Here is a 24,126-nt window from a genome sequence, read left to right as displayed (position 1 = left end):
TTATCTACCTAATCAAAGAAAGTCCTTGTGTGTGTCTGCACAATGGGCACATATATCCCCATCCACGGGAAGATTTTTGGCTCTCTGAAAACCCAGTCCCAATTCTCTCTGGGTGAAGCTTTCAGAGCAAGGAGTGGCCAAACACACAGAAATATTTCTGTGAAATAGCCTATTTCAGCACATTTCTGTGCACCAAGGGATTTAGGACCTCTCAGGTTTGGCTATAAAAGAGCCTTTGGTTGAAAGATAGTATTTCAAGTGATCCTTAATAAAAGCCTTCGACAGCAGAAAGGGCTTGGACTATCTGCTCCCACATCCCCACCTGCATCATCAAGTACCTGGAGACCTGTGAGAACTGACCTTAAAAGTGTTTCTGGAAGTGGGATATAGGCTGTAAATAGCCCACTGTGAATATTTTAATCCTGGTACCCTACCTCCCAAAATTATCACCTGCCTACCGCTTCAGTGCGCTGCAGGCTTAATTCCTGTAAAAATACTGAGTTTAGAAGGAATTAAAGCATCTTTGAGGTGTTTAGGATGTGTATATACAGAAAGAAAAATGTGTCATCATCCCACTGTGGCCCTCAGCAGCCAGGGAAAGGTAGAAAACAGACACCCCTATAACATGTTTCTACATAGTTCATCTAAAGACATTGCAGGAAACCAGTCTGGGGTCTGGATAAATCAGTCTGAGGGGAGACCTCCTGGCCCTCTGCAACTCCCTGCCAGGAGGGGGCAGAGAGGGGGGATGAGTCTCTGGAGCCAAGGCCCCAGCGCCAGGCCCCGAGGGAATGGCCTCAAGCTGCCCAGGGCAGGGTCAGGCTGGCTCTGAGGAAGGATTTCTGTGCAGAAGGGGCTGTTGGGCGTTGGAATGGGCTGCCCAGGGCAGGGGGGAGTCCCCGGGATCCCTGGAGGGGTTGAAGAGTCGGGCTGAGCCAGCGCTGAGGGATCTGGGGGAGTTGGGAACGGTCAGTGCTGGGTTAACGGTTGGACTGGAGGAGCTTCAAGGTCCTTCCCAACCGAGATGATTCTGTGATTCAAGGACACCCTAAACCCAACCGCCTGCTCATCCAGCACGTTTCAAAGTCAAGGACCTTCTCAGCGAGTCCCACCTCCTTCTAAAGCAGTTGTGGCCATTATTTCCATAGCGTTCAATGAAGCTCCTGCTACGTGGGGCTGGATTAAAGCCAGCACATCGGTTTGGCCAGTCCCTAGGGGTGTTTCAAGTTCAAAGCGGATGGTGGCTGTCACCTGGGGATGTGTGCTGTCAAGTAGAGGAGATGTGACACAGTTGTGCTGGCCACTGCCCTGCCAGCCATCTGGTGAGATGGCAGCATGCCTGGCTGCTAGACATGTGGGTCTTTGCCAGGGACAAAAGGATCAAGTTTTTAGATAAACTAAGCCAAATTAAAACTAAAACCAGCATGTTAGGCTAAGGGAAGCTGCTCTGTGATTTGGAAGAACTGGGGACATTCCTCAGTGTCACCAGACAGAAGCCATTCTCTCCATCCCCTGTGACTGGGACATGGATAACAATAGTAAATAGTCTTAAAAGAACGAGGGTCAGTTCCTGACCTTGACCTTCTCTAAAAATATGAGTTATTTGGGGCAAGAAAGCATGTGCACTGCAGAAAGGCATGGAAACCAGGGAATAAAATGCATGTGTTGCTTGTGTCACAACTAAATGTGAGAAACAGGTCCTGCAGTTCATAGCTTGAAGAGTCAGTACTAACAGCATGATCTATGGTTAGGTTAATGGTTGGACTAGATGATCTTCAAGGTCTTTTCCAACCTAGATGACTCTGTGATTCTGTGAAGACTATCTTCAAGTCTTCAGGAGTGGTTTCTTCAGCCCTGACACCCACATATGGAGGAGCAGTACCCCGAGAGGAAAAACCTGCCCTACTTCATTCCCATCTCAGCCAAGGGAATAAATTGCAGGCAAGTCAAAGTGTCTGTGATGACAACCTGTACCAAATTCCCACAGCTACAAGACAGAAGGAATTATACTTTCTTCGAGTGCTTCTCCAAACTAAGAACTCCAGGCAGAAGAGCGAGCTGCATCCACAGAAGAAAGCTGCTAACCAGTTCTGCTAAAAGAAGAAAGAAAGAAAAAAAAAAAAGATCTACATCTACATAACCGTCCACTAGCAAGTTTTCCTTTTTTCAGGCACTTCCTTTAAAATTTAAAAGCAAGTTTGCAACTTGTTGGGTTTCTACCGTGCAGATGTTCAAAAATCCCAGTAGCAAAGCTCATGTAGAGTTCTGCTGAAGGATGGCCACAGGACAGAAACAGCTCAGCTCAAAGGATGGCCAGTGCTAGACGAGAGCAAGCCCTGAGAATCACAAGCCAAAAAACCACAGTGGCTAAAGTGGTCCCTGTTGTAAGGGAATAATCAAGATTTAACAGCAAGGGAGTCTGGCTAAGGAAAACCCTGTGGCTTAGGAATGGGGAGGAGAAAGCCTCTTTCATGGAAATGATGCCAGATTCAAACCTTAGGATATAATCCCCAAGGGAAACAGAGCAGGCAATGGGTTCAGCTTGGGAGCAGGAACCTTTCCATGACCCACATTCCCCAAGACAATAAAACTCACTTTCTGCAGGGGATGAAACACCACTGGGATGGGCCGGGGCGGAACCATCCTCCAGACACCACAAGGGCAAGAGACCATGAACTTCCCAGTCACCTTTCCCACCACCATGCCATGGGTTCAAGGGGTGAGCAGGAGGAGAGCTGTCAAGTGCAACCAACCTTCAACTGTTTTCCCGGCTAAACTCATCGCATTTGGTGATTTACGTGTAAATCAGCAGGGTTTTGATTTATTCTTCCTTCTTCACCCTGTCTTTTCCAGCTTGGAAGCATTCAGGATCAGGAAGCATTGGGAAATTGTTTTTAGAAAAACCTATACAACGACTTGCACACCTCAAAACCTTTGCAAGCTGCTTCTTCCACCTCACTACAACCATCTGTAGGACTAGTCATTGTCTCCAGCCGTATCAACAGCTACTAAAGGTGCTCATGAATCCCAGCCATTAATATCCAAGTATAACAGAGGAATTCAGCAGCACATACATCCTAACATCCAATTTTAAATCCCCCCCCTTGCTCCTAAACGCTCTCCATCCACACTAATTCACCTTAATCCCCAATCTACCTGCTTACATCTGTCGAGTCCTTTCTCACTGTTGATCTTTAATCCCTGCCCACTTCTAGCTGCCAGTGCTTGTCTCCATGCAAACATCAACCTGGAAGAAGAGAGTTAGAAATTATATTTCTGGACTGAGAACATGGATAAAATTTTCATTTATTGTATTTTTTTTCCCCACTCAACCCAAGTTCTGTTTGTGTAACATACATTTTCGGGTCAGCTGTGTCCATCCTTCATAGTGCATGGAAGTGAGTTTGTGTATTTTCTGCAAATAAATGCATTCTTATAGTTAGGTTTCAGAACAGCAATCCACCATGACAGTATTTCAGTTTCTATTTAAATGTCTATTCCCATTTTGCTGGCAGCAACAAATATTATAAAATTCCATTTGCATCTTCAAAGAAAAAAGCACTCAAATACAAATGATGCTAAATTCCATTCTTCTCATCGGTTAAGAAAGACATATTCTCCATCCTTAAGAACTTAATTATTTAGATAATACTAGGCAGCAGGAGAGGAAGAAAATAAGAAAACAGGGAAGTTCAGAGATTTACACAAGGTCACGCTACAGAGCAGTGGCAGAGGTGACCAAGACTTGGAAGTTCAAGACTTTGAAGTGCAAAACCTTTAAGTTTAACAGGATTTTCTTCCCATGTCAAAAAAAAAGAAAAAAAAAAAAAGTGTTCATCATTTGGAACTGAAAACCAGTGGTCTGGAGCTTCCAGACTCGGTATTCTGAACATGCTCTCAGGAAAGAAATAGCAATATATGTGTCAACAGGGAATTAAAAGCAGCACAAGTAATTTTACAAGGGATTGGCCATTAGGTACCACCCAGGTTTAAAATTAATTTGTGTCTATCCGTTTAAAAATACACACCTTAGCTCTGTCTTACAGACAGGTAAAAAAGTACGTAAACTTTTATTTTTTAAGAGGAGCAGGTGACTCAGCCAGACATTCCCAAGCAATATGTGGGCTCCTCCAGGGTTGTGCAAGAAAATGAGAAGAATAATCCCCTTCCTTGGAGGCTCAGATATCTGCAGGCAGGAGCAGGAGTGATGTAGCAGAGCTTGGATGTGTAAGTGCTCTTTGAAATGTCAATGACTTGCTGGGCTATGAGCTGCATTCATGCACAGAGGTTTTTGATAGTTCATATATATTTTTTTTTAACCCGTAATACTGGATGTAAATACACCCCAACCTGGGAAATACACTGAGCTCCATCTCACCCAGGGTGCCCTGCAGCACCCACTTTCCATATTACAACAGCACAGGCAGCAGAGGTTAAGTTTTCCTTTTCCTAAACTTTATCCCAGTTCTCAGATACTTTGGATTTATTCACTCTTACAGCCAAAACCTCCAAGTAGAAATTCTGCAACAACAAAAAAAAATAATCGCTGAAGCAATACAGTTAATATAAAGTTTTCTTTGCAGCCAAAGATCGGGGTGTTGCAGCACAGCCTCACCCATGTTAACAACCTGAGCTGTGCCAATGTCTTATTTGTACCTGGGGAATGCTTGGAACAAAGCAAAATCATGCCAGACATTATTCTAGCACTCCTTCCAATGCCCAGTAATATCCATTCCCAAATTTACTGGGTTTACTACAGCAATAGCAGAGGAGACAGAACGTGCACTTGATCACTCACTGCACATAAACATCTTTGCAATCCAGCCTAGGACAGACCAAGCTGAATTTAATTTCAACCTCACTCGAATTCCTGATGTGTGCAGACAGACACACACACACACACAAAAAAAAAAAAAAAAAAAAAAGAGAAAAGAAAAATAAAAGAAAAAAAAAGAAAAACAGGAGAAAAAAAAGAAAAAAAATAATAAAAAATTTTAAAAGAAAGAAAAAGAAAAAAAAAGAGAAAAAAGAAAGAGACCTTTTTGCAAGCCACAAGGGCATTAAAAACTGCCAACACTTTCTGAGGAAGGGAACACAACATGGAGTGGATAAACCTGTGCTAGCAACGACAGCCTTCACCACCCTTTCCAGTGAAATTTGGGGGGTCTCCCCTCCATGTTGTGGCAAAGGAATTGTAGAACCTCAGGAAAAATGCTGGCTGGAGCATCTGGCCTGGCTGGAGCCTGACTCTGCCTTCCCCCTGGGAGATGATGAACCGAACTGGGATGCAGACACTGTACCAGCAGCCCCCGACACGGCACATTGAGAGCAAACCTGGGAATAAGCTCTGAACTGCTCTACCACTGATTTCAGATCACAACCTCCCTGCTAGCACATCTGCATGGCACAGCAAGGCACAGGTGAGCTCTGTGACGTGCATGGTGAGACAGCTCGGATGGAAAAGCAAACAGCTGCAGCAGAGGAGCTCCAACCGCAGCTCATTTCCAACGGATGCCCATTCAGCAAGCAGGTACAGACATTCATACAAGGTCATGGAGTAATCTTACTGCTTAATTTCAACTGTGTCTTGCTTCAGGTAGAGTTCTTTCAGGTAGATTTATCTCGTGAGATCCCCCCTGCAGTTCTGGGTCCAGCTCTGGGGGCACCAACATCAGAAGGACATAGACCTGCTCAAGTGTGTCCAGAGGAGGCCGTGAAGATGCTCGGGGGGGCTGGAGCACCCCCCTGTGAGGACAGGCTGAGAGAGTTGGGGGGTTCAGCTGGAGAAGAGAAGGCTCCAGGGAGACCTTAGAGCGGCCTCCCAGTGCTTAAAGGGGCTGCGGGAAAGGGAAGAGAGGCTCTTGATCAAGGAGTGTAGAGACAGGACGGGGGGTAATGGTTTTAAACTGAAAGAGGGGGGATTTAGACTAGATACAAGGAAGAAATTCTTGAGTGTGAGGGTGATGAGACACTGGCACAGGCTGCCCAGAGAAGCTGTGGCTGCCCCCTCCCTGGAAGGGTTCCAGGCCAGGTTGGACGGGGCTTTGGGCAACATGTTTCAGTGGAAGGGGTCTCCGCCCATAGCAGGTTGTTGGAACTAGATGATATTTAAGGTCCCTTCCAGCTCAGGCAATTCTATGATTATTTGTAGGCACAGATTAAGAAAAACAGGCTCCTAATCCAAGCATCTGATACTGCTAAAATACGAAGAACAAGATGCAAAGCACAGGGTGCAAGATCAGGGGGATAGAAAATCTTAAGGAAACCTTTCAGCACTTGCAGGAATTTCACAATACAGCCAAGCACTCACTCATAGTTTGTTGGACAAGGGCTCTAAAGCAAAGACCTCTCTGCTTTCCCATCTGGGGAACTGCTCTCGAGCAACTGAGAAAGTTGGCAAAGAAGAATTGGATTGAATTGACAATATTAAAGAAGTCTCAGGAGCACTGATGTCTTGTCCAGGTCTGAATAATTTGAACAAGAACTGATACAAACTTTGTGCGAGGCAAGAGCTGAGTTTTAGTTTTATAATAAAACTTAACTTCACTTTGCTCTGCATCTGAGACAAGGAACGGCATTTGCTTACGGGCTCTGCCAGAGATCAGCCAGCTCTAAGAGCAGCCAGAGGGAAAAAAAAAGAGCTGTATTAATATCAGGAGCTGAAACTAAAGTACAGGACAGCCTCTTCTTCAGGGAAATACATCCACCTGGAAAAACATCCCAAGTGGACAGCCTCAGGTTTGGGGTTCATGGCCAGGCACCCATTGGGGAAGTAAAGGCACCACCAGCACACCCATTCTGCTCCGCCTTCCTCCTAAGGTACCTCTACCCATATGACAAGCAGGCTGCAGGGAAAGGATCTTCTTAAACTACTTTTAATTTGACCGTAATTGAGTGGAAAATGGAGCAAGCTATTCTGAGAGGATGAGATGTTTAAATGCATTTCCAGCTGAACGATGCCCTAAGGAGAGGCCAACGTCTTTGCTTTCTGATTTTCTGTTAAAGATTGGGACCACTGGCATGATTTTTACATTTTTACAGTAAAATGGCTTTGGATGACCAAGAATAGCAAATAAAATTGGTAGAGAGAAAAAAAAAAAAAGAAAAAAAAAAAGCGCTTATCTTTACCCAAGAGGTTTTTGAGGGTTTTTTGTTGCTGGTTTGCCTTTTCTTTTTTTTTTTTTTTTTTTTTTAAATGCTATGAAGTTGTCAGCTCACCCTCACGTAATTCATTAAAATACTTATTTATTCCAATGGTGTGTTCTAGTTTTGCTAGTTATATAAATAAATGCATAACCACTTAACTTCCCTGAAATACTGAGATTATAGCAAAACAGTTATTATAATGTTAAAAGTGCCAGAAGGGATAGGTTAGAGGTTTTCAAAACAAACAGTTTCAAAGTTAATTCATGTATGAAAGTTAATTCTCCTGGCAATTCCTTTTGCTATAAAACATGTTCATTATTCTTTAATATGTTTTCTTATGTTTAGGCTTATTAATTCATTAAATCATTGCTAAGATCTCTAAGAACTGGATGTAAAACAGAGAATATCCTCTAAATTTAGTGAGACTGGACTAAAGAAATAAATTTATAATGTTTGCAAGTCTTACACAATAGCAAAGAAACTATGAAATAATTACTCTGTAGATGTCACAAAAAGCTCTTTGAAGTCTGGTGGGAGAGATCATCTTATTATGATTTTTTTTTTTTTTTTGGTATTATTTGCATCTAGACTTTGTCCTGCACTTTATTTCAGGCCAATTAATGACTTCTTTAATGTGACACCCGAGTCCTCTACTTCTGTATCGCCATAAATTCAACAAAATATGACAGGACCCAAGACTTAAAAGCAAAAATCAATCATTAAGACTCTTTTTACACAGCGTTTGACAAGTTATTTTATTGTTTAGTGCTGAATAAAATAGAGGCAAGACCACTTCCTTTGCAGTCTAGGTGGTAACCCTGGATTAATATTTGTGAAGGCATCAAGGCATGGCAGACAAAAGGTACCGCTGAAAGTTGCACTTTAAGTCCTTCCTTCCATTCTACACTTGACGAGACTCCATCTCAAAAGCACACTTTAGTTATATTATTGAGTGTCACCAAGACACAGTCCAATTCTTGCTTTAAGGCTTTCAGTTTTGAAAAAAAAAAACCAACAAAACCCACTCCTAATACTGCGCAGTAGCTTTGAATCTCCCTAAAACATTCAAAGATTTTTGTTCTTGCTTTCTTTCACTGCTTTTAACTCTTTCTAACACTCTACACTAAGGGCATTTAAGTGCATGGTTGGGTCCTTCATTGCTCCAGTGAGGAACAGTTGCCACAACCAGACCTAGACCACCTTCCAGACTCTTTGGACAACACCGTACGCTGCACTGACCAAGGGTTTCCGTGTCCCTTTAACAAAGCATTTCAAGTGTTGGAAGCAATTTAAGAAGCTAATGCAAAACCAAAGCAGTATTCAGGTTCCAATATAGCAAAAGGATTAACCACCTGCTTAATGTTAATTAACCTCAGAGGGACTCCTTGTGTACTTAAGAGTTTGTTACATGCTTCAGCACTTTGCAGTATCAAGATGCAAAGCTGGTAGTGGATTCCTTCTTATGGTTTGCCATCAGACCCGGAGCCGCAATGGGACTATGGGGTGATCAGGCCACAGTGCTGGTTCATACATGAGGTTTTGAGTGGGTTTTGTCTACAGAACATCTCCCCCAGCTTTAATCACTGGCCCTGGGTCTCCAGCAGAGCTCCTGCCACCCCCCGTCTCACTGAAGGGGTCACGACTGGTGTGAACATCTCCCATGCAACACGTGAGCTCTGCGACTTTGCCAACCTGGAGGCAACAATGAACCCCGTGGTGGGTTTTTTAAGGACAAATTACTTTCCAAAACTGTTAGGAAAAGAGCAAAATAGTACTGGAGAGGAGAGAAGGATGGTCCAACTGCTAAAACTAGAGAGAGACAGAATTGCCAGCACTTCCATGTGATTTTCCACCCAAGAGTCAGCTCGTCCACCACAGAGGCAGATCGGTGGTAGAGAGGGGAGGGCAAAGAAAATTATAGACCCAATTCCTGGAAAACTGTTAGAACAAATCATTTAACAATTGCTAAGCATCAAAATGATAATTAGGTGATATATACCCAGCAAACACTGCCAAGAACAACTTGCATGGACGAATCTAATTTTGTTCTGTGACAAGATAACCAACCTGGCAGCCAAGGAGAAAGACGCACGTGCAATATATCTTGAGTACAACTCTGGCCACTGTCCCGCACAATATCTTCACGAGGAACTGAAGGAAAAATGGTCTAGATGAAGTCACATTAAAATTAAGTACTGACCCGACAGTCCCTTGAGCACACCCAGAAATGTTGCACCTCTGGAATACGAAATTAGCTTCCCCCTTTCAAATCTGTCATTTAACGTCCAGGGCACAGTAAGGTTAATAAAGGCAGTGTTAAAAATTTCCTGGCTCATGACATTTTAATTCAAGCTCTTTGAATTCCATGATCTTTATGTCTCCCTCTGTAGAGCAAGTTGGGTTTTTTTTTTCATTTTCCCCACAAAAAAGATGGTTTGGGGAAGATATGTTGAACATGGTAGAGTGCACGTTGCACACATTAAAATCGTAAGAATTCGGGGTTTAATTCCTACTGCTGTATGGTGTTTGGTCTCTATTTTAGACACGTCACATTACTTCAGAAAAAAAAAAAAAAATCTTTTGAAGTCATTTCAATCTTTTTCATGTCACAGGTTAAACAACAAAAACAAAAAGAGAAAAACCCAACAACTTTCTACTACGTACTCCCCAACTTCTCCACACAACACCAATGCACAGGTGAAGCCTGGAGAAGCTCCTACAAGGAAAAAGGGGAACACTTGGTTTTACCTGGATTTTTGGGAGCAGAACAAGGATACGAAATGCAGATTCTGCTGGGAGAGTTCAACATGGCTTATGCCTCCATTTGCACCGACTTGCTGTTCCTCAGTGGCTGTGAGATCAACTCCTAGAACTGCAAGTAGTGACTCCAAGTAATCCTGATGGTCTCCCTTGTGACACATCTTAGGGTGCTCCCCAGTTAAGGCTACAGAACATCTGAATTTTGCTGAACACCACCTCTCTTTCCTCACAACAATTTCCAATTAAAAAAAAAAAAAAGTATACTTGCGTTTTTTTTTCTCCCAGGAAATTCTGGATATCCAGCAACACCACCAAAAGCAGAGTTTGAACTAGAGCTGTCTTGACACCCAGGAGTCCCAGGCAAACCGAATTCCCCAAAAGAATCCAGGATTCCTCCCAAAACTGCTCCTAAACGGCATTTGTGGACTTCTCTAATGAGGTTGGTGAACGAGGCCAACTGCCACATGGCCTGATGATGGGCTCTAAGTCCATCGCGTCAGCCCGGGGCCAAGGGAAGCACCTTCAAGTAATTAATCTTTCCCAGCCGGAGGAGCACGTTCGGATTGAGCATGGAGGAAATGCAGCCAAGAGGGGTAGAGGACACCCCTTCAGTAGTATTACACTTTATCTTAAAAACCAAACAAAACCTGAGCCCTGTTTTCTGTGTCCTCTTTCATGAAAGTAAAGAATTCAAGAACTAATTCCCAGCGGTTCTTTTTTCCCTCATCCCACTGTACGACCACTTACTGTGACAAGCCTCCAGCTCTTTGGGCAACTTGGGGCTGCTGAAACCTGCTGCTACTTTGTATGTGACTTCCATGTCAAATTATTACCAAAAGGCTATTAAGCAGTGCCATCCCCATCACCTTTCTTTTTGCTGGATCTCAGAGTTTTCCATTGGATGCCTCAATATTACCACTGGACCACACGCTACTGTCGGACAATAGCTATCTCCAGGGATACTGGTACCTGGTTTTATTTATTTATGAGATATAAAAAGAAGAAAAGGTTTAGAGCACACAGAGAACACGTCCATCAAGGTCCACCCCTGTCGCGAGCAGGCATATGTATGTTGGCAGGAAGGCCACGCTCTTTTGTTCCAGCCATACCATGATCTAATACAGCAGGCAGTTTTTCTTAGCAAGCCAGTCACCTGTCTGTCAGAAGCAGGAGGCAGATGATTCGAGTTGCATTACCCTCTCCTAACACTTAAATGATGACAATATTTGGGGATACTACACAAAACGACATCCAGCATGTGTTAGTCTTCCACGGCGAAGGGGCATGGGGAGATACTCACGTTCAGATGTAACATCTCTGATTGAGACACACAGAGAAGATAAAAGTTTCTCCAAGTTGCCCTTGGCCAGTGCAATCAGGCTCTTTCCTTTGCAAGCCTTTCCACAGGGAAACCTAGTCAAGGGACTAACCTGGTATTTAGCAAGTCCAAAACCGATCTGGGTTTGCTGGGAAAATCAACCTTGAGGGACCTTGGAGGTGTTTCCATTGCAACGTCACCCAAGATGATGTGTGCATGGATGGAGGGGAAGCCAGCACTCAACTCCAAGACATAAGCCAATATGTTAACAGGCTCCAGCGGGGCAACCAACAGACCGTGGCTGTGTCAAGAAAGCTGATGTTTCAACATCAGCTGCTTTTTGCAATCCACTGAGAGTGGCTTCAACGTCACATCGGTAACCGCCAAACGATGGGCAAGCTGGGCACAACGAGGTCTCTCTTCAAATATTTAGAGATTCAAAGTGAATTATTCTGTGTATTTGCATTAAAAATACTGGTCTTCTCCTACAGCACAATAAGTATTCATGGTTTTTTTAACCTAAACTAGAATGCAGTAAGATTCATCATTTGTCTAGTCCACATTTCGATTTCTTTTCTTATGGTTCTTTCATTGTGCCCAAGTATCCCATTCTTCCTTGCTGTTATGCCTTTAATTTTGCCCTGCAGAATAGCCTAAAAATCACTATTTGCAACTGAACAGATAACTCACACTTATTTTAATACCCTCTCCCTGTTCAAAAAAAACCCAAAATCATAATTACACCCAAACTCGTAAGAAAACACAAAACCAAGAGAAACATCTACGCTTCTTTTATATTTGCATCCAGGGGGAACAGCTATTTGCAAAACAACAAAATGTTTCCCAAAGAACATTTGCAACTCTCAGAACTTGAAAACCAACTCAGGCTTCATTAATGAACAGCCCAGCTGAAATCAAAGGCAAGTGAAGAGAGGGGCGATGTTCTTCCCTGGTGCAAGGAGATAACACATTCCTTTGTCATGTAACAAGGTCCCCTTTCCTGATGCTTCTGCAGAGGTCTGAACTACCAGTCATGTCTACAGCATAGCCATTGCTCACCCAGCAGCACAAGCCAGACCCAGGCCCAAAATTAAATGCAAAAATATGCTCCAGCTAACGAGGCTTGCTGAAAGACAGACTAGATTACCCAGATCAGACCCTACAGCAATTCTCCATCTGGACCAGGAGCTCGCATGTGTCTGGGCAGCTGGAGAGGTGGTGTTATCTGCCCGTGCCCACAAGGGCTGGCCCCTCAAACGGCAGCTCAGCAGCAGGCAGGATGAGACCTGCCTTCCGCCTCCATGCACAATCCAGCAACATGCCAACAGGGACAAGCATTGCACAACTCACTGTTCTTCTGGCAAAGGATCCCTCCTACAACGTGCCTGTGTCAAGGAGGGGATGCAGTAGAGTCAAAGCCTTCAGCACAGAAGTGGGAGGTTATATCATTAGCAATGTGAACTTGCAGACCAGAAATCCAACTGTATCCTGGGCTGCATCAAAAGAAGCATGACCAGCAGGTCGAGGGAGGGGATTCTCTTCCTCTGCTTCACTCTTGTGAGTCCCCGCCCTGCAGTGCTGTGCTCAGCTCTGGGGGCATCAACAGCAGAAGGACACGGACCTGCTCAAGTGTGTCCAGAGGAGGCCACGAAGATGCTCAGGGGCTGGAGCACCCCCCTGTGAGGAGAGGCTGAGAGAGTTGGGGGGTTCAGCTGGAGAAGAGAAGGCTCCGGGGAGACCTTAGAGCGGCCTCCCAGGGCTGAAAGGGGCTGCAGGAAAGGGAGGAGGGACTCTTGGTCAGGGGGTGTAGGGACAGGATGAGGGGTAATGGTTTTAAACTGAAAGAGGGGAGATTGAGATTAGATCTAAGGAAGAAATTCTTGAATGTGAGGGTGGTGAGGCCCTGGCACAGGTTGCCCAGAGAAGCTGTGGCTGCCCCCTCCCTGGAAGGGTTCAAGGCCAGGTTGGACGGGGCTTTGGGCAACCTGGCCTAGATGAAAGTGTCTCTGGCCATGGCAGGGGTTTGGAATTGGATGATCTTTAAGTCCCCTTCCCACCCAAACCAATCTATGATTCTATGTTCCAACAGTTACCTTATGAATTTGCTTTTTTGAAGCACACCTTTGACTTTTACATTTGGGACCATTTCATATATAGAGGTTGACACCTGAATGCTTTTCTGTTTCTACTTGAGCATTTCTAGAGTCCTTTGGGGCAAGAGGGAAACAGGCAAGGAAAGCATATCTGGTCTTTGCTTAAAAACATGCCACAAAAAGGAGAGTCCACTTTGTGCAAGCCACTGTTCATGGTTTCAGCATATTCTGAGCAAGTTTTTGACCCTGTTGCCACATCCGAGCAGATTTCCCAGATCAAGCAGCTTCCACAGTTGTCAAGTTACCCTCTGTGGAAGCCCAGCCTGCTGCCCTTTGCACATCTTCACATCTACTCCCAAGATCAGTGCACCTACAGCCAACCATAAAACAACCCTTTAGACAAACTTCTTGCAAAGGTGCTGGGGAGAAGAGGAAAGACACAAGCAAGTCTAGAGAATATTCCACATTTCTTCTCCTAGTTGCCCAAAATACCTCCAAAATCCTCATCAGCCCTACTCTTCCATGTTTTAAGCCTCAAATCCTGAGTGGTTTTTTACTGGGTCTGGCTGAGGTAGAGTTAATTTTCCCCATAGCAGTCCTCATAGCGTTGGGCTGTGTATTGGTAACTAGAAAACGTGTTGATAACACACTGGCGTTTCAGCTACTGCTGAGCAGTGCTCGCAGAGCATCAAGGGTGTCTCTCCATTCCCGCCGCCTCACCCAGTAAGCTGGGGGTGAGCAAGATCTTGGGAGGGGACATAGCCAGGAGAGCTGACCCCAACTGATTTAAGGGATATTCCATACCACATGATGTCTGCTCAGCAAGAAAAGCTGAGAGAGGAGGAAGAGGTGAGGGCATTTGTTATTACAACATTTGTCTTCTGCAGCAACAGCGACATGCCCTACTTTCCAGGAAGTGGCTGGACATCACCTGCTGATGGAAAGCAGAGAATAACTCTTATTTTCAGTTGCTCCACGCACAGCCTTTCCTTTTGCTTTATTAAACTCCCTTTATCTTGGCCCATGAGGTTTTTTTCCATCTTATCTTCTCCCCCGCTGCCTTGTCCTGCTGAGGAAGAGAGTGATAGAGCAGCTTGGTGGGCACCCTGAGTCCAGCCAAGGTCAACCCACCACAGCATGGTAAGACATTGGTGCCTCGTTATACAAATCAAATTCAACAAAATTTTGGTTCCCACCTTTGAAAATCACTACCAGAAATGAGCTTGGGAGAGAGCGTGATATTTATACACCAGCCACACCGAATATGAGCAAGTAAAACTTCAGTCCCCAGTGAGTGAAGCAGAATAAATTACAGTAAGGGATCAATACTCTACCGAGAGGTTGATAGCCTTGTCTCGAAGGGCCTCCAAATGGATTCCTGCTCCCAAATCCACTCCCATCAATGGATCCATAAGACATTTTCTAGATAGCAATGGATGCGGGATTATACTTCAGGCCTAAGAAAACAGAGAAAAAGACAGATACAACACTGTTAAAAGTCAGTTCAACCCCAGTATTCTATGAAAAAAGACAAAACCAAAAAAAGGTAAATGAAAAAATACAGAACTATCTCCAAACTTCAGGATGCCCACCTGGAAAAAATTAAAGTACTAAAATCCAGGTCTCCTGGACTACAGCTGTTCCTGAGGGCAAACAAGTCATCTGACCTCCCCATGCCTTATTTTCTCCAGTGATGTAGGGCAACCATTTATCTCTTTCAGCCATGGTGAGACTTTTAATTCCTTGCTGTTCAGAAAGTGCTTTGAGATCCTGAGCTGGTAGGCAAAGACTAGGCACTCTATCAAAAAAAAAGGTAATGCTGTCTTCTGGAACATTATCACTGTGCAGCTGGCTAGGAGTCTATCCATCATACTGCAGTCTTGATGAGCTCTCAAAAGAGACAGTTTACTGCTATATTATAAGCTTCTGGGTCTCTAGTATAAATATTGTGGAGCCAGAGTTATTTTTTTCTTGCTGTTTTTTTTTTTTTTTTTTTTTTTTTTTAAAAAAAAAAGCTGCAAGGCCTAAGGCAGAGCAGCAGAATTAAAATCAATGCAGCAATGTCAGAGAAAGACTATTTCTTCCCCCTTCCCACCTCCACATCAACAGGTGTCATCTTACCATGAGCCCCCGATAGCCTCCAGCAGGGTCCCAGGACTGCAATATTAAAAATAATTCATCCCTAAAGCATGGAGGTGATGATGGCAAAGGAAGAGAAAAGATAAAGGTGCTGCGTCAGTTGGGTCATGATACAGGGCCAAATCCAGCTGCTGCTTTCTTACACCAAGGCTATGAAAAAAAAAACCCATAGGTGTGTCTGCTGCTAAAAAAGTTAGAAGACAACGCTGGCTATTGAGTAGCCCTTCATCAAGCAGCCATGCAGTGCTACTGCAGTACAGCAGCATGGGAGAGTCCAGCCGAGAGGACAAGTTGGAGTGAGAGGACTGGTAATACCAACTGCCCTCCGTGTAGGGTGTTGCTCTGTCTTATAAATGTCGCTTGCTGACTGAAGGACAACCTGGGCCATAAACAAACCTTCTCCAACACGCACATGTAACCCCTCCAGCGCAACAGCTGAAGATGCTGGGGTGTAAGACTGGATGCAATGCTCTGCCCTGAGCTTGGATACTCAAACTGCACATGGCCTGGACCAGCCACTTTCCCTCTGATGTGCAAAAAGCTGGGAATGGCCTCCTGTTTGTATGAGCTTCTTGACACATGTCACATGATGAACTGATGTATGCATTGATAGATACCTCAGCAAAGGGCTGAAGTCTCTTTTGGGGTTGTAAGGGACTGCGTCGGACTGTCTGTCTCAAGCGTTGCTGCTGCACCACCACCAGTTCCTGGCCTCAGTGTCCCGTGGACATGGAGGAGTACGCTCTGGAGAAGAGGAACTGTCCCAGACAAAACCACGACATCTGCCCAAAGTTAAATCGGGATGAAGAGGACCACGAGACAATGAGCCCAGTGGAAATGGGTGGGCTTTTTGGAGAAATCTGGGACAATAAAAGGACTGTGTACTCCTCTCTCAGGATCTCTCTCTCTCTCCCTCTCAGCCTTGTCGTCACTTTTGGAGCTTGGAGCACCATCACCTGCACCAGGACTGAGCCAACGGCACATTGCTGGATTCGTGGTGGTTGGTAATTAATCTTGCTGCATCTCTACCGTTTTCTTGCTTAGGGATTCTGACTCCTCCTTCCTTTTTCTCTCTGTCCTATCGCTATTACCAGTTGTATGCAAAATAAAGTTCACAAGGTTGTACGGCATCTGACCTTGTTTGTGTCTTAATCTCGCTCTTGGGATCGTTTAAGAACCCTACCCGATATCGGATCGGGACAGGGGTTCACTGACACAGCGGTGTACTTGCAACTACTCCTTTGGTTTGTCCTCCATGGACAGCAAAACACCAGAAATTCCCAGTTCTGGATGGTACTGGGAACAGTCTAATGGCCTTAGGCACCTCTTGTACTTCACTCTCCTTTTTTTCTTTCAAAGTTTCAAGACTGTGCTGAGACTTGCCAGACAGCGAAACTCCAGGACTAAAGGCAATCACTCACCATCCTCCCTTAATTGGGCCAGACACATAAACTAGGATAAAAGTGCAACTGCTTTGCGAGAGCAAGGGATGGGAGCTAAACCCATTAAAAGTGGAAAAAATCCAGAACACAGCTTCCCCACCCAGCCTCAGTGTACCATGTACACACATAATTGGCATCTGAAGCTGCAGGAGCCCCGAGGCCCTAAATCCTTCATTTTAGGAACAGCCTTCAAGTCCAAACCTATGGCAGCCAACCTGCAATAGCCCACGCAACCAGAGAGAAGGATAAGTGCCTGTATTTGCGTGTGCATCGAGGAGACAGAAAATGAAGTAAACAAGACAGAAAGCTAAAAGAAGCCATCTGCAAACCAAGGATTTCCAAGACACCCAACAAAACAACAGTCAATCATGTCAAGCATAAAAAACTTTCAGCAGCACAAAAATATAATCCATGTCTTGATGGAAGTTCTTCTCAACCACTAAACGCTACAAGGAACAGATGAAGATTCACTTGGGGAGTCTGCAGTGGACTTGGGAACAAATTTTGTCTCGCTTAGGCCTCAGGTTATCCCACACCTACCACAGCAACACAGCCTCCATTGCAAAAGGCAACCCCAAGGTCTAGCAAGACCCTGACCTGGGAAAATAACTGCACATAAAAGGCAGTTACAGGAAAATTTCTAGGCAAGGAAAAGGAATTATCTTATTTTCTTTAGCTCCCAGCACGGCTACAGATTAAGACTGCTGTAAACATGGGAGTGGGACAACAAAACAGCTTGAAAACTGCCTCTGCAAAGAGGTTGATCCCGACCCATCCTTTCTTTTAGAGATAAGCAAGTGGAAATATTTGCTGCCACAACTTCCCCAAGGCCACATACAACAAACGTGGAGTGAAAGTCTACACCATGTTGTAAAATGACTTGATTACAACTGGGCAAGTGTTTCTTTGGCAAACAGTGAATGCATCTATTTTTTCCCCAACAGAGTGGTGTGAAAGGGGGAGAGAAGGAATGCTTTTACAGCACTCCAAATGTATCATGTTGATTTATCATTTTCAAAGCATGCTTCCATTTTAAAACTTTTTCTCCCTGTAGGGGGGGGAAAAAAAAAAAAAAAAAAAAAAAGGAAAGAACTGAAAATTAAATATTTTGTTTTAGTTTAACCAACTTTTTTAGAAACAACCACCTCCCACCCCATCCTACTAAGCCATTGAAATATCCCTTATTCACACAGCTCCGGAACCACGCTCCTACCCCACAGTAATATATTTATAGGAAAACTTAACGGCAGTTCTAAGTATCTTTAATTTGATTGGCAATAAAAGCATTTCCTTCCTCATCCCCATGGCACCTCCCAAGTCTTTTGTCTACTGCTCCTCAGGGAGACTTGTCCAATTTACTGTGAAGGCAGTTTGTACAAATTGGAACAAGCATTGCCTAACATACTGGATACAGGAAAAAAAAAAAAAAAGATTAAAAAAAAAAGAAGAAGAAAAAAAAAATCACATCTTTGTCTTCATCACCTAAAATATAAATGAAGGAAAAAACCCCCACCTAATCCAGACTAAAAAGGATATCCATCCTGCCAGAAGCATCAATTTATATTTTAATGACACGTAACTCCTTCTTGCCTTGTATATCCTATAGATATCATGCAGTGAATATCATAGTAGGATGTAGGATCTCAAGGAAAGGGTTGGTCCATGCTTCTTGGGTTGGGAAAGATACTGTCAGGTAAAACCAAGCAGGCAAAATGATTTAAAGAGTTCCCCTATAATACCTCAGTCTCCATTTAGAGGGAAATCCAGATGGGCAGCATAATCAGTAGTAGGAATGAAAGCTAAAGATTTCAACATGGAAGAAATAGGTTGGAGAGTACTTTAGACAAGTTAGATGTTTTTAAAGCTGAGTTTGTCTGTGAAACACATGAACATGCTGGAAAGAAGTGGAAGAGGAGGACAGATATGGATATATTGGACAAATCCAGCAAAGAGTCATGAAGAAGGTTAAGGGATGGGAGCATCTGACATATGAGGAGAGGCTGAGGGAGCGGGGTCTGTTCAGCCTGGAGAAGGGAAGGCTCAGGCAACGTTTATTAATGTCTATAAATGTCTAACGGGAGGAAGCAAACATGATGGAGCCACACTTTTCTCAGTAGTGCTCAGCGACAGGATAAGAGCCAATGGGGTTGAACTGAAATACAGGAAATTCCACTTAAAAGAAGAAAAAAAAAAAAGTTGTTTGTTTTTTTTTGGGTTCTTTTATGGTGAGGGTGATCAAACACTGGCACAGGCTGTGCAGAGAGGTGGTGGGGACCCCATCCTCTGAGATATTCAAGCCTTGACTGAACATGGGCCTAAGCAACCAGCTCTAGGTGATCTTGCTCTATGGAGGGTGGCGGACAAGATGACACTCAGAGGCTCCTTCCCACTCCAGTGGTTCTAGGATTTTGCAATTTTCCTCTTCTGCCGCCTGAGCCACTGCCTGAAGCAGACTGAAAGTCATTCATGGCCCCCTTGGCAGATTTGGAGGATCCTTATTGTGCCTATTTACCAAATGGGAAGAGAAAGGAAAAGTAAGAAAATAGACTCATTTGCATCTCCCGCAAAAACACTGGAACAGATTCATTGAAAGCATCTGATGGTCAAAACCGGTAACAGCCAGCACGCATCTGAGAACAGGTCATATCAAACCAACGTTAACTTCGTTACGCAACAAGTTAAAAGGCAGTGGAATAAGCAGAAAACCAGCAGATGTTACAGCTTTATGCTATTAGGGGTTTCTTGCATGACAGAACAAATGGATTGGAGATGCAGATTTTTATTTTTTTTTCTTAATTAGAAAAATACACCCAATGGACTGTTGTCATAACCAAAGAAAAAAATTGTCTACTAAGCTCTGCTCTCTCCATTTGTATTGTGAGTACTGAGCTGGGTGATGGAATGGGGATTAGTTTCATTAAACACATACACAATACCAAAGAGGGAAGTTAGATGACATAAGTTCAGCATTCAGAACAATCCTCACAAACCAGAACTGATGTTTAATAAAGAAAATAACATGTTACATAATTCAGGTCAACAGCAGGGGCCTGAATTTAGAAGCAGCAAACGTCCACAAATAAAGGATGGGGAACAACTGGCCCGTGCTGCAGAGAATCATAGAATTGTTTGGGGTGGAAAAGACCTTTAAGATCATTGGTTCAACCATTAACCTAACACTGACTAGTTCACCACTAACCACGTCTCCAAGTGCCACATCTACACGTCTTTTAAATACCTCCAGGGATGGGGACTCAACCACTTCCCTGGGCAGCCTGTTCCAGGGCTTGACAACTCTTTCAGTGAAGAATTTATTTGTAATATCCAATCTAAACCTCCCCTGGCCCAACTTGAGAATATTTCCTCTTGTTCTATTGCTTGTTACTTCGGAAAAAAGACCAACACCCACCTCGCTACAACCTCCTTTCAAGTAGTTATAGAGAGAGATAAGGTCTCACCTCATACCCCTTTTCTCCAGACTGAACCCCCCCAGTTCCCCCAGCCGCTCCCCAGCAGACCTGTGCTCCAGACCCTGCCCCAGCTCCGTTGCCCTTCTCTGGCCACGCTCGAGTCATTCAATGGCCTTTTTGGGGTGAGGGGCCCAAAATTAAACACAGTCTTTCAAGGTGTGGCCTCACCAGTGCTGAGCACAGGGGGACAATCACTTCCCTAGTCCTGCTGGCCACACTTTCTGACACAACCAGGATGCCATTGGCCTTCTTGGCCACCTGGGCACACTGCTGGCTCCTGTTCAGCTGGCTGTCAACCAACACCCCCAGCTCCTTTCCCGCCAAGCAGCTTTCCAGGCACACCCCCCAAGCCTGCAGCATTGCTGGGGGTTGTTGTGACTCAAGTGCAGGACCTGACACTGAGCCTTGTTGAACCTCATACAATTGGCCTCGACCCATGGCTCCAGCCTGCCCAGGTCTCTCTGCAGAGCCTCCCTGCCCTCGAGCAGATCAACACTCCCACCCAACTGGGTGTCACCTGCAAACTGACTGAGGGTGCCCTCGATCCCCTCGTCCAGATCACTGACAAAAATATTGAATAGAACTGGCCCCAATACTGAGCCCGGGAGAACACCACTTGTGACCGGCTGCCAACTGGATTTAACTCCATTCACCACCACTCTCATCGAGACAGTTTTTTACCCAGTGAAGAGTACTCCTGTTCAAGCCCCGAGCAGCTGCTTTCTCCAGGAGAATGCTGTGGGAAACAGTGTCAAAGGCCTTACTAAAGTCCAGGTAAACAACATCCACAGCCTTTCCCTCATCCAATAAGTGGGTCACCTTGTCACAGAAGCAGACCAGGTTAGTTCAGCAGGACCTGCCGTTCACAAGCCCACGCTGACTGGGCCTGATCCCCTGGCTGCCCTGTATGTGCCATGTGACGGCACTCAGGATGATCTGCTCCATAACTTTCCCCAGCACCGAGGTCAGGCTGACAGACCTGTAGTTCCCCAGATCCCCCTTCCAGCCCTTCTTGTAGATGGGTGTCACACCTGGTAACCTTCAGTCAACTGGGACCTCTCCGGTTAGCCACGACTGATAAATGATGGGAAGTGGCTTGGTGAGCACTTTCGCCAGCTCCCTCAGAACCCTTGGGTGGATCCCATCCAGCCCCACAGGCTTTTTTGTGTCTAAGTGGTGTAGCAGGTCATGAACCATTTCCCCTTGGACTGTGGGGCTTCATTCTGCTTCCGTCTCTGTCTTCCAGCTCAGGAGGCTGGATACCCTGAAAACAACTAGTCCTAATATTAAAGACAGAGGCAAAGAAGGCATTAAGTACCTCAGTCTTTTCTTCATCCTCTGTCACTATGTTTCCCTTCGCATCCAATAAGGCATGGAGATTCTTCTTAGCCCTCATTTTATTGTGAATGCATTTGTAGAAACATTTTTTTATTGCCTTTTACAGCACTAGCCAGGATAAGTTCTAGTTGGGCTTTGGCCCTTCTAAATTTCTCCCCGCATAACCTCCTGACATATTTGCTTGCCCCTTCTTCTAAAGATCATAAACTCTCTTTTTTTCTTTTTTTTTTTTTTTTTCCTGAATTCCGGCCAAATCTCTCTGTTCAGCCAGGCTGGTCTATCCCGCCAGCTCGACTTTCAGCACATGAGGATGCCTGCTCATGTGCCCTTAAGATCTCCTTCTTGAAGAACATCCATCCTTCCTAGATTCCTTTGCCCTTCAAGAGTGCCTTCCAAGGAACTCCATCAACCAGGCTCCTAAACAGGCCAAAGCTGCCCTCCAGAAGTTCAAGGTGGCAGTTTTGCTGACCCTCCTCCTTACTCTCCAAGAATCATAAACTATCGTTTGATGAACACTATGCCCAAGACACCTCCAGGGATGGAGGGATGCTATAGACTGAAAATTGAACATGAATCTGCAATGACATTTCCTGTAAAAGTGGCAGAAATCTTCCTGGGATGTATAAATAGGATTACAATCTTCTAGACAGGTGAAGTAAACCTTTTGCTTGGCCCCACACAATGGAGTCCTCAGCTGTAGGCAACAAGATCCAGCAAAGATTTTGACAGCAACTGAAGAGTCTAGAGTGAACTTGGAGAATGACAAGATGTTAAGAAAACATGACCTGCTAGGAATGACTAAGTAAATGGATTTACTTTGCCTATAGAAGGGAAGATTGATGGGACAATCTCAGCCTTTGAATCTGTGTAAAGCTGCTGCAAAACAAGAGGGAAGAAAACATTCTCTTCATTCATGTTGGTCAAGACAATGGAATAGCTCTAAACCAAAGTAGAAAAGATGAAGTGAAACACTGGGAGAGCTTATGAGGAAAGATAGAGTACTTCTGGGAACAGGCAACACAGGGAAAGTCTTCATATACCTGGAGGTGATAAGATCAGCCAATGCTGGTCAAGAGCCAATACTGGGACCAGTCCCGTTTCATATCTTCATTAACGATCTGGATGATGGGGCAGAGCGTATCTTCAGAGTCACATCCCGCTCCGACGAGGGGGACAAGTGACTCAGATTCGCAAATCCCCAATTGGAGCGGACGACAAGTCTCCAAGTTCAAGCATTTATTAACTACCTACAATGCACTAATTGAACACATGATAATTGGCTAAGTACAGAGCAAGTTGTGGCGAGCAATATAATATGCTTTGCATTTCTTAATAGAAAAAGGAAAAGAGGGAGACAGAGGGAATGGGGGAATACAGATCACCGGTCTGGGTTCCTGTGCTGATCCCGCCGGCGAGGGTTCCAGGAGGCGGCCATCTTCTTCGCTGGCATTCGTCTTCTTCGCTTCACTGCTTTTTCCAGACGGTCGGGGGGGGGGGGGGCAGGGAGAGGGGCAGAGAGAGAGAGAGAGTCCTTTCTTCTCCCCTTTGATTTATACCCACTTTCCTTGGGTCCGTTCCCTAGGTCGACCCACATAGCTACGTATCCCATGTACGGGGAGGGGTAAGGTGTTTCATGGGATGATGTAATTAGCATGATCATGACAGCCCTCGTTAGCATATTGAGGGGTGTTAACTTTAATATGCATTTTGTGGATAATGAAGCAAAGTTCATTCACCGGACACATGGCCCTTGAAATGTGCCCAGGTGCCCCAGAGCAGAGCCGTCCTGTCTCCACAGGGCTCTCTCCCCCAGCTGCATGGGGCAGCGTTATCAGCTTCGGCCTCCACAGAACGCACCCTGGGACTCAGAGTTTTGTCTTGCGAGTGTTTGAGGCATTTCTTCAATCAGCCTCAACTTTTGCTTTCCCAGGCTGTTTGTCTTAGTTTCTCACAGGCCTGGTTTCTCGTCTCTCACACTCAGCAAGTTTGCTGATGACATCAAACTCAGAGGAGTGGGTGATACACCAGAGGGCTGAGCTGCCATTCAGAGGGACCTGGACAGGCTGGAGAAATGGGCAAACATCACAGAACAGTTGAGATGACCACCTAGGCCATCCCCCTTGTTCAAAGCAGGATCAGCTAGAGCAGGCTGCCCAGGACTGCATGCAATTGGGCTTTTAAATATCTCCAAGGATGGAGACTACACAGCCTCTCTGTGAAATCTCTGGCATTTGACATCCATAAACTGGAGTCCCTCCTTGGCATCTAACCAGCCACATCATCGAAGAGTGGCTGGTGGCTGTCCATGGGATGGAAGAGGTGGCACAGGCAGTGTGATCTATTGCAAAAGTGGTCGCAGACACAGAACTTCCAGACTCACAACTTCCAGTCTTGCATTTGCATGTATCCTAGGTTGAGCA

General features: G+C 44.9%; 1 protein-coding gene across 14 annotated transcripts in view; it reads right to left on the bottom strand.

Moving 5' to 3' along the window:
- TSNARE1 (t-SNARE domain containing 1) overlaps positions 1 to 24,126 on the bottom strand; it is a 533,649-nt gene that overhangs the window by 399,132 nt on the left and 110,391 nt on the right. For all 14 annotated transcript variants that reach the window (XM_074898355.1, XM_074898350.1, XM_074898344.1 and 11 more), the window contains one exon: positions 14,652 to 14,774. In XM_074898355.1, the coding sequence (XP_074754456.1) occupies positions 14,652 to 14,736 (85 nt within the window). In that variant the 5' untranslated portion in view covers positions 14,737 to 14,774. The remainder of the gene's footprint in view (positions 1 to 14,651; positions 14,775 to 24,126) is intronic.

This window comes from Athene noctua, chromosome 2, assembly GCF_965140245.1.
Source record: "Athene noctua chromosome 2, bAthNoc1.hap1.1, whole genome shotgun sequence".
NCBI classification, from domain to species: Eukaryota; Metazoa; Chordata; class Aves; order Strigiformes; family Strigidae; genus Athene; species Athene noctua.
This window is presented reverse-complemented; position numbering and strand designations above follow the sequence as displayed.